This window comes from Nelusetta ayraudi, unplaced genomic scaffold, assembly GCF_046127955.1.
Source record: "Nelusetta ayraudi isolate G7.1 ecotype Tasmania unplaced genomic scaffold, CSIRO-AGI_Nayr_v1 ptg000135l, whole genome shotgun sequence".
Lineage (NCBI taxonomy): Eukaryota > Metazoa > Chordata > Actinopteri > Tetraodontiformes > Monacanthidae > Nelusetta > Nelusetta ayraudi.
In genome coordinates this window covers 7,186,645-7,200,011 of record NW_027466185.1, presented here as the reverse complement: position 1 = coordinate 7,200,011, position 13,367 = coordinate 7,186,645, and the positions used below count along the sequence as shown (strand labels likewise).

Sequence of the window (13,367 nt, the reverse complement as noted above, 5' to 3'; positions counted from 1 at the left end):
ATGGCCAAGCAGTTCATTCTCCCGAGGCCAAACAATGCAGCCCACGCAGTCTCGCAGTGAAAGTGAGCTGTGAAAACAAGCCAATCTTTTATTTGCATTGCAACACAGAGTTTATATCAAAATTGCAAAAGCGAGCGTTTATATAGGCATTCTGTTCATCTTTCTTCCCTCCAGGCTTTACTCAAGGGGGGTGATAATCTAATCCTTGTGAAAACCTCCCCAAACTGCTTCACTGTATTATACTCTCTTAGGCAAAGTTTGAAAAAAAAAAAAAAAAGTGTTTCACTATCAGGAAAAACACATGACACATATCAAGTTCAGTTTCACAATGACAGTATTTCCACTGGAGAAGTTCCAACTCAGACTGCAACATCTTCGGGTCACGGAGACGTCTTGTGACTTTTTTTTCCGCTTCATATTCTGTAGAAGAAAGTTAAAACAAATAAAAAAAAACTGCATTTGTTTTGTGTTTGAGAAGGATGTTCAAACTTGTAAATGGCACCAGTGTTTTCTTGAAACTCACATACATTCTTTGTTCCAGGGGGGAAAGTGTGATAAATTGAACTCCAGGAGAAATAAACAGGACATTATCTGGAATGCAACACAGATATGAGAATGTTTCGTCGAAAGGGTTGGGAAAAGTTCAGAGGGTGCGAAGGATGCTAAGTCTTTAAAAAAAGAAATATGTTCCCATATTCCGTTTGATTGGTTTATTTGTTTATTTTTTTAATGGACATGGATCACTCGTTTTGTTGTGTTGTGTTGTGCCGATGCTTTGGACTGTAATCTTTCTCAACTCTTAACTTTAAGCAGCTCGTAGACATATTCAGGCTTTAGGTACATCTACGAAAAACGTGTGTTCCATCGAGAGGTTGGCAGGAGGTCAGAGAGTTTTCAAAACCCAAGCTGGGCAATAAAGGAACTTTAGTGCACCAGTGTAAGCAGTGCAGAGTACTTTTTTGCCTGCGCACAATTACACTGTCATAATAATGTACATTTAGGTTAGGTTTAATCAGTACATCTCACAATATTAAAATTAATTCATAAGTTCAAGTTGATTTACGTTGATTTATATTCTGTGTGTGTGTGTGTGTGTGTGTGTGTGTGTGTAAGAGAAATTGAGGTTAGAGATATCCTTGTGTGACCTCTGCAGCTCAGTGTCACAGGGTCAGGATGAAATTGTAAACCAGTCAAACCATTCTGCTATTTATAGACTTTGCTGGATGCTCTGAGAAACTGCTTCAAGTCTCTCCAAAGGGAAGAGATGTGGTGAATTTAGACCGATGTGTACATACTATATACTATACTATACTATACTATACTATATATATATATATATATATATATATATATATATATATATATATATATATATATATATATATATATACATATATATATATATATATATATATATACATATATATATATATATATACATATATATATATATATATATATATATATATATACATATATATATATATACATATGATATTATGTTTATGAGATCAACTGATTTGAGTAAATCCTGAAAGGTAGACTTGCATGTTAGCACCCTAAATAATAAATAATACATACATACATACATACATACATACATACATACATACATACATACAAACAATTGAATATAAATCCTAAATATGATAATTTAATTCTATTCTTAGTGTGGGTCTGCTTTTCCTACCGCCACAACAATTTGTCTGCAAAATTATTGGTCCACGTCTATCAAAACATGTTTTGGTTCGCATGTGCTTTTTGATGTTCATCCCACAATCACTATTTATAGCCCTGGGTAATCATGCCAATCCTGAGTCAGGAAGGCAACCCAGCATTAGGGAAGCGCAACCAGGTGATGTGACACTCAGCATGTTTCCTCCGCACTCCGTCTTCTACTCAGACTGAATCAACAGAGGTCGATTCCGCGTGATGCAAGCCAAAGGAAACATTGCGGCTGGGTGTGAAGCGCAAGAACACACACACGTGTCCGTAGAAAGTCGGGGGAAATTAAGGGAAACTGCGACTTCTGCGACTCTGACGAGAACCAACAAAACACCAATTTGAAAGAAAAGAAAACATGACATTACAATATGTATACGCATGGAAATCCATTTTTAAATAAAAGAACAGCCGCTAATAAGTCACATATAGTAATTAAGAGTAACTGTAATTTTAGACGATAAAGCGCTATCAACCTTCACCACATGGGGGCGACGTGTGTGTGTGTGTGTGTGTGTGTGTGTGTGTGTGTGTGTGTGTGTGTGTGTGTGTGTGTGTGTGTGTGTGTGTGTGTGTGTGTGTGTGTGTGTGTGGCTCTCGCCGGTGTATGTCGTCACCGCAGTTACGTTGCTTCCCGGCTGGGCGGGCGGGCGGGGTTAAATAGCGGATGTGTACCGCAGACCGGCAGATTAGCTCGGCTCAGCGCGCCCTGCAAACCCCGTGAACACAGCGGCACCACTACCACCACCACCACCTCACAGCGTTTCCGACTTTTGGACGGAGGCGACTCGTCGGTACCGAGGAGAACATAGTATTCCTGTGCCCCTCTGTGTCCTCGGATACAGCGCCGTCTTTTGTTTTTATTTCGCCTCTCGCCATTCTCCGAGGAATGCCCAGGGAGCTGACCCAGAATAGGATCCAAAAAATCTGGATTCCCACCAAGGATGACAAACCGGCGTGCCGGCGAGGTAAGAGCACCACATATTGTTTTTAATCCACTTGTGTTTTTTCTTTTTTTCTTCTTACAACTCACCCTTTTTTTCTACACTCCAGCCGACAGCGATAGGATTTCTTGCTTACAGTTTGCGTTGCGTTTATTCAAACGTGTATATCTTTATTATTCCCCTGACTATCATATTGTTTTATCTAATCTAAGTTTTAAACTAGGTCACGTCTGCGCTCTGCTGTCTCATATAGTCAGTCGCACCTGCCTCATCTGACTCATTTGTCCCTCCTTCGATTGGTGGTCTCCATCAGCACGCGCATCACGTAGCTAGCCGCCCCACTCTCCCTCCTCTTCCTCAACAGCGCGTGCCTGACGCCTCTGGAGCGATTTTTCCAATTGGTGGGCTGGCAGCACGTGTGCATCGTGCGACCTCGTTACTGTGTGTCACCCAGAGAGGGAGACCACCACCACCACCACAGCCGCCCACCCCCGGCAGGCCGCGCGAGTCGCATTAGGGGCGACGATACAAAGATACACTCGGTGTAGACACAAACTAGAGTTTATTTAGCTTTTTGCCTTGGTGGGCCGCAATGGGTTCTAAAATGTAACAGAGGGGGCTGGAGCAGATGGATGGAGTGTTATGGTGACCCACCTCAGAGGAAGAAACAATATATCATGGGATACGTAGAACACATGTGCTTTAATGTCACAAAATTAAAGTTGCAACAGAATATGTGTCTTTGAAGCTCCACGGAATTTTGCTCTTTATTGAAATTACTCTAAGAACATTGATAAAAATGGATGAAATACAGCTATTTTATGACTTGCATATTAGTGTCCTTTCTTCAAGTTTGTCAGGCCGCATTAAAAAGCATAACGGATTGCATATGGGCCCCGGGCCATAGTTTGCCCATGCCTGTTCTAAGACGGTGTATTACATTAATTTTAATTAATGAAATGAAGTTGGAAAAACAAAATCTGCACATTTTTTTCCCTCTCTTCTTTTTGTACTGGATAATTATTTGGACATTAGGGTTGTTTTGAAGTGCTTTATAAAACTGCTGGATTGGATAGGATTGTTGTTGTTGTGTTTTTTTTTTTGTTTTTTTTTTTAAAAAAGGTGAAACTCGAAGCCACTTTATGTGGTCAAAGAAGGCTGCTCCTCATCCATAAAGAGCTACATGTTCATGATGTTTTCAGTTCTCCAGTACTACTTCTACCTCATTTTGATCATTTTCTTTTTTAGCTGGAAAGCTGCACGTGTCCTCATGTGTCTTTCATTAATGCCTTTACTGAACAATAACTCTAAAAGTGCGCAGCCCGTCCCGAAGGAAACTTTCTCTCCCATCATCCCAGTTGCAGGAAGTCTGGCTGAATATTTTACTATTGCTCTGGCACAACTGTGGCAAGGATGCGCTAGCGTGAACCAGATGCCTCGGGACCAACTTGGACTCTGATCCGTTTTTCCGTTCAAGTGACCAGGCTCCCGTGTTATGAAAACAAGATTAGTGGCGTAAATTAGCTCTCATTGCGTTAGCCAGGGATTGAGTAACGACGTTCGCCCGAGGCTTTGAGCACAGAGAACACTGCTCACCTGGCAACGTTCCAATCTAACCAGAACCTGCCAAATACAAATTGCTTTGACACCTGCCTGGGTGATGTGGAAGCATTTGGATACGTGAGAATGACTCCTCCCCACTTCATGTATATAGGTTTATCAGAAGTGGGTCAATGTGCACTCTAATGGAAGTGAAAGTCTGGCTGCAGCTGTCTGTCTGAGTCATAGACACAATCATTTGTGCCACATTTCCTTATATGGGGCATTTGCTGATAATCCCAGATGTACATCATTTAGCTATTAAAACCTCTAAACAGCAGCTGCTCTGGTGATGCTGTTTTAACGCACTCTGCTCCTGTCAGCAGGTGGGGCCCCCCACTTTGCCAACCCGCCCACAGTCATCGTGATGGTGGGTCTCCCGGCTCGGGGCAAGACCTACATTTCCAAGAAGCTCACGCGATACCTCAACTGGATTGGCATGCCCACCAAAGGTATGCCACGTACTTATGAATATAAAGGCGTCTTCCCAAACAGCCACAGGGCGACGCGCCGCTCCCTCAGAGAGGCAACGCTAGCTTCTGACCTCATGGTGCCGTTGCCTGTGCCTTGTTGCAGTCTTCAATGTCGGCGAGTACCGCAGGGAGGCGGTCAAGAACTACAGCTCCTACGACTTCTTCAAGCCTGATAATGAATGTGCTGTGAAAATCAGGCAGTAAGTCCCAGCACAGAGGCGGCCGCGACCTCAGACATGTTTTCCCACATTTTAACATGGTGGCATATGATTAATATCCCTGTCCTCCTCAGGCAATGTGCCTTAGCAGCCCTGAGGGATGTCAAGTCGTACCTGAAGGACGAGGGAGGCCAAGTAGCGGTAAGCTTCCCATCAGGAATTATTTCCAGTCTGGAAGACGGTGGCCCATCGCGAGTCCACGGTCGGCACATTTGTCACACGCGACTGTTGCACGTCCGTTCCAGGTCTTCGACGCCACGAACACAACTAGGGACAGGCGAGACATGATCCTCAAGTTTGGCGCCGAGAACGACTTCAAGGTCTGTGTTGTCGCTGGCGAGCTTTGTAGGGGGGAGCCTCGTGCTCGCGGAGGAAAGCGGTGAATTCAAACCTCGCTCCCCTTTATGTCTCTGCCCAGATTTTCTTCATCGAGTCCGTGTGCGACGACCCCGACGTGATCGCCTCCAACATCATGGTGAGCCGCAGACACGGGGACAGCCAGCCCCAACCCTCAGCCGTGACGTTGGTTAACGACCCCCCCCCCCATCCCCCCTCCCTTCTGCCCCGCTACAGGAAGTGAAGGTGTCGTGTCCAGACTACCGTGACTGCAACAAGACCGAGGCCGTCTTGGATTTCCAGAAGAGAATTGAATGTTACAAAACCAGCTACCAGCCTCTGGACCCCGACCAACATGACCGGTAAATGATCGGCAATGATCGGGCTCGTGTTTGCAGTCAAGACCGCACCAACCCAGACCAAGACATTAGCAAGACCAGAGAGTATCGAGATCAAGACAAGACCAATACTTTATATATCAAAGAAACATCGCAACAAACCAGAAAAAAATTACCAGTATCTTTTTTTAAAGTCAAGTTTGCTTCTAAATCGACCAGACACCTCATTTCAGCAAGGTATCTTTTCACCATTTTCTAAAAACATTGTGCTGCTTTGCCAACTATTTTGAACCATTTTCAAAAAACGACTTTGCTTTATAAAATTGAAAAATAAACTAACTAGGAATAAGGGGGTGCGTCACTCTGGGTGTCAACATCGCATAAGCAGTCTCGACCGGTCTTGATCAGAAATCCCGAGTTGGCCCAGTCCAAGACCAAGACCCTACAACAGAGGATCAGTCAGTCAGTCAATCGGGAGTTGCTTACCGGGCTGCTCCCTCTCCCGCCAGGGACCTCTCGTTCATCAAGGTGATAGACGTGGGACGCCGCTACCTCGTCAACCGCATCCAGGATCACATCCAGAGCAAGATCGTCTACTACCTGATGAACATCCACGTCCAGCCGCGCACCATCTACCTGTGCCGACACGGCGAGAGCACCGACAACCTGGAGGGGCGTCTGGGCGGCGACGCGGGCCTCTCGCCGCGCGGCCGACAGGTACCGGCCCGCCTCCAGACTCGAGCGACTGTCGCGGATCAGCAACGGGCGCCCGTCGAACCCCGTCTCCCCCTCTCTGCCGCAGTTCTCGGCCACCCTGGCGCGTTTCGTGGGGGAGCAGCAGCTGCAGGACCTGAAGGTGTGGACGAGCCAGCTGTGCCGCAGCATCCAGACGGCGGAGGAGCTGGGCGTCCCGTACGAGCAGTGGAAGGCCCTGAACGAAATCGACGCCGTGAGTTTCCTTGCTCGGGGTGGCGGCGTGGAGTGTCTGCCGCCGTCAAACTGGAACTCACGGGTGTGTCGTGTTGTCCCCCGCGCAGGGCGTGTGCGAGGAGATGACGTACGACGAGGTGAAAGAGAGATTTCCGGAGGAGTTTGCTTTGAGGGATGAGAACAAATACTACTATCGCTACCCTGCCGGGGAGGTAAACACACCGTGCACTCAGCAACCATCAGCATTGGAGTGAATAGATGCCACTGTTTTGTTGTTGTTGTTGTTGTTGTTTTTCAACTATACAATGGCCTTTCTGCGTTGGATGTAGATATAGATGTATAGTATGTAGAAAATGGCTTTAAATTCCAAGTTAAGTTTCACAAGTAAAATAATACTTTAAAAATGTTAAGGTTTGATATAAAAGCCAGACCTTTGTTACTGGAGTGTTAATTTGACAATCGCTATGGTTACATGCGCACATTTCTCCAATTCCAAATCCACTGTGATCCGATGGTGACGTGCGTATACATGCACCAAGTGTTTAATCAGAACGAATCATCTGGGCAGGTGCGGAGTTGTCCAATTTTCCCGATGTAGTAGCAGAAGAAGAAGCTGTGCTTCCGCCTCTGTTGTGAATAAACGCTGCGTTGTCCGCAGGTCCTCGGCTCGTTCACTCAGTCCCTTCACACAATCTTCCCATTGACGCGTTTACATGAAGCACTTTTAATCTGATCGGACCTTTATTCCGATTACTTGTGTCCATGTAAACGCAGCTAATGACTAAAAAAAACGTGAGGAATGGAAAGTCAAGCTGTGCCTGTCGTTGCAGTCCTACCAGGACCTGGTGCAGCGGGTGGAGCCCGTCATCATGGAGATGGAGCGACAGGAGAACGTGCTGGTCATCTGCCACCAGGCGGTCATGCGCTGCCTGTTGGCCTACTTCCTGGATAAAAGTGCCGGTCGGTACAACAGCTGGCACAGTTTGAGTTTTCATCTCAAGTAAAGAAAATGCAATGCAACAAAATGTTCATGCAACCTTTTCCTCTTCCTCTCGCCCCCCCAGACGAGATGCCCTACCTGAAGTGTCCCCTCCACACCGTGCTCAAGCTCACGCCGGTCGCCTACGGCTGCAAAGTGGAGTCCATCTACTTGAACGTGGAGGCGGTGAACACCCACCGGGACCGACCCGAGGTGAGGCCCGGCGCCGACTCGCGGCTCCTCCGTCACGTTGCGTGGGAAAAGGAGGTGGCGCGAACCCCCGTGTCTTCCCTCTCGTGTGCCGCAGGAGGTGAAGAGGGGCCCGGCCTCCCTGATCAGGAGGAACAGCGTGACGCCCCTGACCAGCCCGGAGTCCAACATCAAGAAGCCGCGCATCGATGACTTGGACGAGCCGCCCATCCAGGAGCTGCCTCCGTCGGTGGCCTCCATGGCTCTCTGCAGTCCCTCCAGCCTCCCGCTGGCCATGGCTGGCCAGGTACGTTCTCGCTCAAACCCCCCCCAACCCCCAAAACTTAATACCAGCTCGAATTGATCCTGAAATTTCCAAAAGTGGAAATCAACAAACACTAGCTAGCTTATGGACGGATGAAAATGCTGGCAGCGAGTTTCCTTTGGATGGAAGCGTCTGGACTTGCTTTGCTCACTCTCTTGCTCTCCTCCTCTCCTCTGCTGCACCTCACAGCACTGGCTGGGCAAAGTTTGCCTGTAAGTATTTTGGACACTTTGCTCTCTGTGGCTGTTTTAGCACCTCCCCCTCCCCAGTGGCCGGTCTCTTCCTGTTTGCCGTGTCATTGTTCTTGTTTCATTCGCGGCTTGGGAATTCTGCACATTTCCGTCAAAGCGTGCGTGTACGACAAGATTACAGAACTGCAATTGGGACACATTGAAAAACGTGAATCCTAGTCGCAGTCTTCCAGCGACGTTCATTGCAGTCACTGGAGCCGTCTGCCAAGTAACGTCATCATAATATCATGTCAACACAGGCGTGGTGGAGTTCCTCCTCTGGATCAGAAAAACCCAACAACGTGGAGGAACTTCGTTTTACTCTTGTTGACATTCCTGCGATTCCCGCTTGCGCTCGTCAGCGCTGCTGCGTGCTCGCGGTTCCGCCGTGATTCATGCTGACTCTTCCTGTTCTTGTCTCTGTTTTGTTTGCCTCACTCTTTCTTTCCCCCCCTGTCTGCTTAAAGACGAGCCGTCCTCCAGTATCTGAAAGTGGTTTCACTCTTAGTCTTTCAAAGGTAAACACACTGTAGAGGCCTAGCGGTCGCTTCCTAGTCCTGCCAGCGGCTGCGTCTGACAGAGAGAACTACGGGTCATCTCTGATAGAGCACGCTTTCCCAGAATGCATTTCCCACAGACAGGTTTTTGTAAGCCCACCACTCAGACGTAGCGCCGACGCTAACTGTGTCTCAAAGGAATTTATCCTGCTCAGCAAATACTTAAAATTAGAATTTGCATTCATGTAGATAACTGTAAATAAAACAAATGTACATTCCTTTCCTACCCGAGAATTTTTTTTTTTCTCTCTGTATTTCTTTTTACTATACCACTGCTGTAATTATACAAATTCCCGTAGCCATCCATCCATCCATCCATTCATCCACCTTCAATACCCGCCTCTTCATAAAGGCATTCTATTCTATTCCCTTAGTTCCTACTAGTGTAGTAGTCCTAGCTCCCAAATGAAAATCCAGTCAATATTCACATTAAGGAACTTGGATAGCGACCGTCGGACTCTATTGATCAAAGGGGGTGCGGGAGGGGCGGCAGGTCAGCTCCAGTTTCGCTGGTGCAGCGGAAAAGCACGGCTGGATTACCATGTGGTGTGTGAGGATCTTGTCGGGTTCATTCATAATCACCTGGGGATTAGCAGGCAGGTAGGCAGGCATGCGCAGCCAGCGAGGCAGGCAGGCAGGCAGGCAGGCAGGCAGGCAGGCAACCGGTGTACCGTTCATGCATGCGTTCAGCAGTTTTCACACCTTCTAAAAATACCGGTGAGCCGAGCGGAGCGGCGCAGGTTCAGACTTTGAGGGATTACTCACCATGACTCAGACGTTTGTCTCGGAGACGCACGTTCATGTTTGAATGGAGAGATAAATACTTTATTCATCCCCAAGGGAATTCATTTTCTCAGCTGCACAATCAGTCATCAGCGATCAGTTCATAAATATTTGCACAGAGAGTGAAAGAATGATTAAGACCAGGACTGAGATTACAAAAAGCGACGATGCCTGTGGTGCCGAGGTCCAAAAATGCAAAATGCAGAATTGCAAAGTGCGTGAATGTGAATGCATGTTTGTTCCCTGCTTTTTTTTTGTTCTGTATCGAAGTTGAATTTCTCACAGCAAAGTGAATCGCGACTAAATTTGCTCCTGTGTGTTTTCGCAGAACCTGAAGAGAAAGTCGAGCGGCCGCCACGACGTCCTGCAGCCGTGCCAGTGAAAACCGCCCGTCTGACGCAGCGGATCACAGAGGGGGAGTCGCCGACGCCGAGTCTGCCACAAGGAATCAGTCGTAGAAATGCCAGACGCGTTCTCTCGCTCAAAGCGGACATTGTTTGATGATTTCCCGTCCTCATCAGATGTGGACGTTGTAAAGTTTCAGAGCAAGCCCAGTCAGTCTGTTTTTTTTCTCCTGTCTTTCCTGGGAGACTTTCAACATCGCGTGTACGAAGCGAGCTGCGACTCAAATCAAAACATCCCTCTCACAGCTGAGAGGGATGATCCTGCTGGAAACTGGTTTCTTCTGCTTCAGTGGAAGAACCATTCTGATGCATTTTTTTTTTATTTGTATCTTTTGCAATATACAACATGTGGTTGAACTTTTGATTTAAAAAAAAAAAAAAAGGACTTCACGTTTACGTTGTAAACTCTCGGACACTTTTTTTTTTTTTGGCATTCCCCCAATCCCCGAAAGAATGACTTAACTGACTTCACTACTAATGATACTCTTATCAAAGATGCAATTGTTTTGCACAGAGGGGGACACGTTTTCACTTTTGTCCTTTGCGCTTTTCTGCTTGGTTGTTTTCCTTGTAACTGGACCGTGATTGGTGGGATTGGACTCCCAGTGTTGCCGTAGAGTGCCTGTAGTGCTTGTTCTGGCAAGCCCCATGCTGCTTCTCTTTGCCGTTTCTCTAGGATGAAATTGTGAAGGGGAGGAGCCACTCTTCACCTAATAGCTCCACACATCGTGTCCTAATTTGATACTTTGATCATTTATTAGTATTATTTTTTTTTTAGTCTGTTTAGTTTCACTGCTGCATTAACCGTTGAGCACCTGAGTCAATGCCACCCAAGGGGAAGCTTAATTTAATTTTTTTATCACTCCCTGATTACTGCAATTTGCTGTCTGTGTCTGCTACGCACAAATTTACAAGCACTTCTATTTTTATTGTGTCAATGCGTGCTATTAATAATTACCTTGTAAATGTCGGTGTACAGATGAAAACTGGAAATGAACAAGAGGCGAAGCTCTCCTAATGAGTATGTGGGTTAGTGTTTTTCTACTAAAAAAAACCATGATCCCTTTGGAAAGAGGCGGGTGCTTCCCGCTCTCTGTTAATACCTTCATTAAAGATACTTGAAGATTTCTTTTTGTAAAAAAAACAACAACAAAAACCTGTTCTATTCTTCTATTTATTTGTATGTAGTTTTGAATGACTGCTTTAAGTGCACTATGTTTTAATCAGAGCACCGGCATAGCAGGACATTATGTTGTACAGTTATTTCAAATTTATTTTCTTTTTTTGCATCTGCTGGACCAATAAAATAGCTCCAGGGAAAAATCACCTCGTACAGGTTGCCTCTTGCTTTTGTTATTCCAGCTTTGTGTGTGTGTGTGTGTTCCATATATGGAGCTTATCGGGAGTATATGCACAGCATGTCCCGCTTTCACAATCATAGCCATTCACATGATCTGTGACTCACACAGTTAGAATTGTGCACCGGCAGGATGTTGCCAGGGCATTGCATCAGAGAGGATGACGGGACATCCAGGGGACAAGTTAAGGGAGTGTTTAGTCATTGTGAATTCAGGTTTTTCCAGGACATGTTTGTTTATGAGAAGCAGAAAGTTTATATTTGGAGATTTTGAGAAGAAACTTGGAAATCAGGTGCTTACATTTCAGATTGCAGCGCTCTCCCTCTCCCAAGCTTTCCAGTGAACTATGGTAACCTGCGCACACAAACCTGGCTACCTCGTCCACTTCCTTCTTCGTTGGTTTATTTTACAACGGGAGCAGTCACCCTAAATACACGTGCTGTAACGCAAGCTGGATTGTCCACACCAGGCTCCCTTAGAAATACGGCGGTGCAAGATGGCAACTAACGGGGAGCAAGACCCTTGCTATATACAGTATATACACACTTTTATTAATGTATTGATGGGCAGGATATTAAGCTTTTACCAATATAAAAATCATAAATCAGGCCAAATCTTACACACTTGACCTTCAGGGTGTGTTCCGCTTGTGATTGAATCATGTGTTTTCCCTGAAAATAATAAATGATAAACAAAAAAAAAACAAAACAATGTGGGCCAAATAGCAAACAGCAAAGTTCACAGAATAAGTGTCCCCAGAAGAAGGTGACGATACCCTGAGGTTTTGTTAAGAACTTGACGTCGAAGCGCACCTGTTTGACACCTCCTGTAAAATGTTGTGCTAGGTTGGCAAGTTTAAATCATTCTGACAGCAGTCCTCTCTTTAAACCTATTTAAACCCCTTACAAATTATTTTTGACCGGGTCGAAGGATTACATGATGTATCGCAGAACCAGTCGGAAAATCAAATCATACACATTTGTTTGGTGCTAAGATCCATATTATCCCAAAGATATGGACAATAATGAATGGTAATTTCTATCAATGAATCCTATCTGGTATCAACTCAACATCTTACACTGTTGTCTCAGCTTAAGTACAGGCATCCACCTTTAAAACCAGATGACATAAATATCTTCTCCCACCTTCTCTCCCCTGTTTCTATGTGGTATTTCCTCTGGCCTTGAGTCATCAGGCCTCACCGCCAGACTGAGTGTCTTGGCTCAGGCTGCCCGTCACGTCGCCAGCCTGGCTATGTGACTGCAGTCAGGTCAGGTCCAAGAACTGGCTGCTGCTGCTACGCTCTTACATGCACGCATGCAAAGATTCCTCAATTCATTGTTTGGATGTGACTCAAGCCTCAAATAAAAAGTCCAGTGACACATCATAAACCTCTTGTGGGCTGAGGGGTCTCTGTGTGTGTGTGTGTGTGTGTGTGTGTGTGTGTGTGTGTGTGTGAGTGAAGAGAGAGAGAGAGAGAGAGAGAGAGAGAGAACTCTGTGGGATAGAGGAGTACAGCGATTATTAGACCCTGCATAAGCCTCCATAAATAGATGCTGCAGTTCCTCAAAGGCATACTCAGGATAAATGAACGCTGCTTCTTCTAGCAGCTCCATGCCATGCATGCTGTCTGCAGACTGGTTTTTCCCGCCGCCTCACCTGGACGTTATCTCTCATGACTCAGCAGCTCGTTCCCAGCGACCCGCTTGAGCTCTTCCCCTTTAGCCGATCATGTGTCCCCGTCTCATTTAGAGCTCAGAGTAATCCTGGACGCTTGTACCCACCGCGTACCGAGTACACCGAAGGCACACATGCGCAGCCTTGAACACACACACACACACACACACACACACACACACACACAAACACACACACACCACACACACACACACACACACACACACACACGCACGGATACGTCATGGCAGCCCACATCAATGGCCGGTGCTGGGTGATGTGAATCTTTCTGGGAAAAGTCTGGA

At 46.2% G+C, this 13,367-nt stretch overlaps 1 protein-coding gene across 5 annotated transcripts; it reads left to right on the top strand.

The window, feature by feature from the left end:
- Positions 1 to 2,426: 2,426 nt before the first annotated feature.
- On the top strand, positions 2,427 to 11,353 carry pfkfb3 (6-phosphofructo-2-kinase/fructose-2,6-biphosphatase 3). Of its 5 annotated transcripts, none has more exons than XM_076011447.1 (15): positions 2,427 to 2,690; positions 4,589 to 4,717; positions 4,842 to 4,938; positions 5,031 to 5,097; positions 5,202 to 5,276; positions 5,375 to 5,431; positions 5,530 to 5,654; positions 6,140 to 6,347; positions 6,433 to 6,579; positions 6,668 to 6,772; positions 7,391 to 7,520; positions 7,625 to 7,752; positions 7,847 to 8,035; positions 8,243 to 8,265; positions 8,751 to 8,969. In XM_076011447.1, the coding sequence occupies exons 1-15, from the start codon at positions 2,612 to 2,614 to the stop codon at positions 8,803 to 8,805; spliced, it is 1,614 nt and encodes a 537-aa protein (XP_075867562.1). In that variant the 5' UTR covers positions 2,427 to 2,611; the 3' UTR covers positions 8,806 to 8,969. The 5 variants fall into 5 exon arrangements, with proteins under 5 accessions (XP_075867562.1, XP_075867560.1, XP_075867559.1 ...); XM_076011445.1 differs by lacking the exon at positions 8,751 to 8,969 and adding an exon at positions 9,952 to 11,353 and having other exon boundaries at positions 2,428 to 2,690; XM_076011444.1 differs by lacking the exons at positions 8,243 to 8,265; positions 8,751 to 8,969 and adding an exon at positions 9,952 to 11,353 and having other exon boundaries at positions 2,428 to 2,690; positions 4,592 to 4,717.
- The last annotated feature ends 2,014 nt before the right edge of the window (positions 11,354 to 13,367 follow it).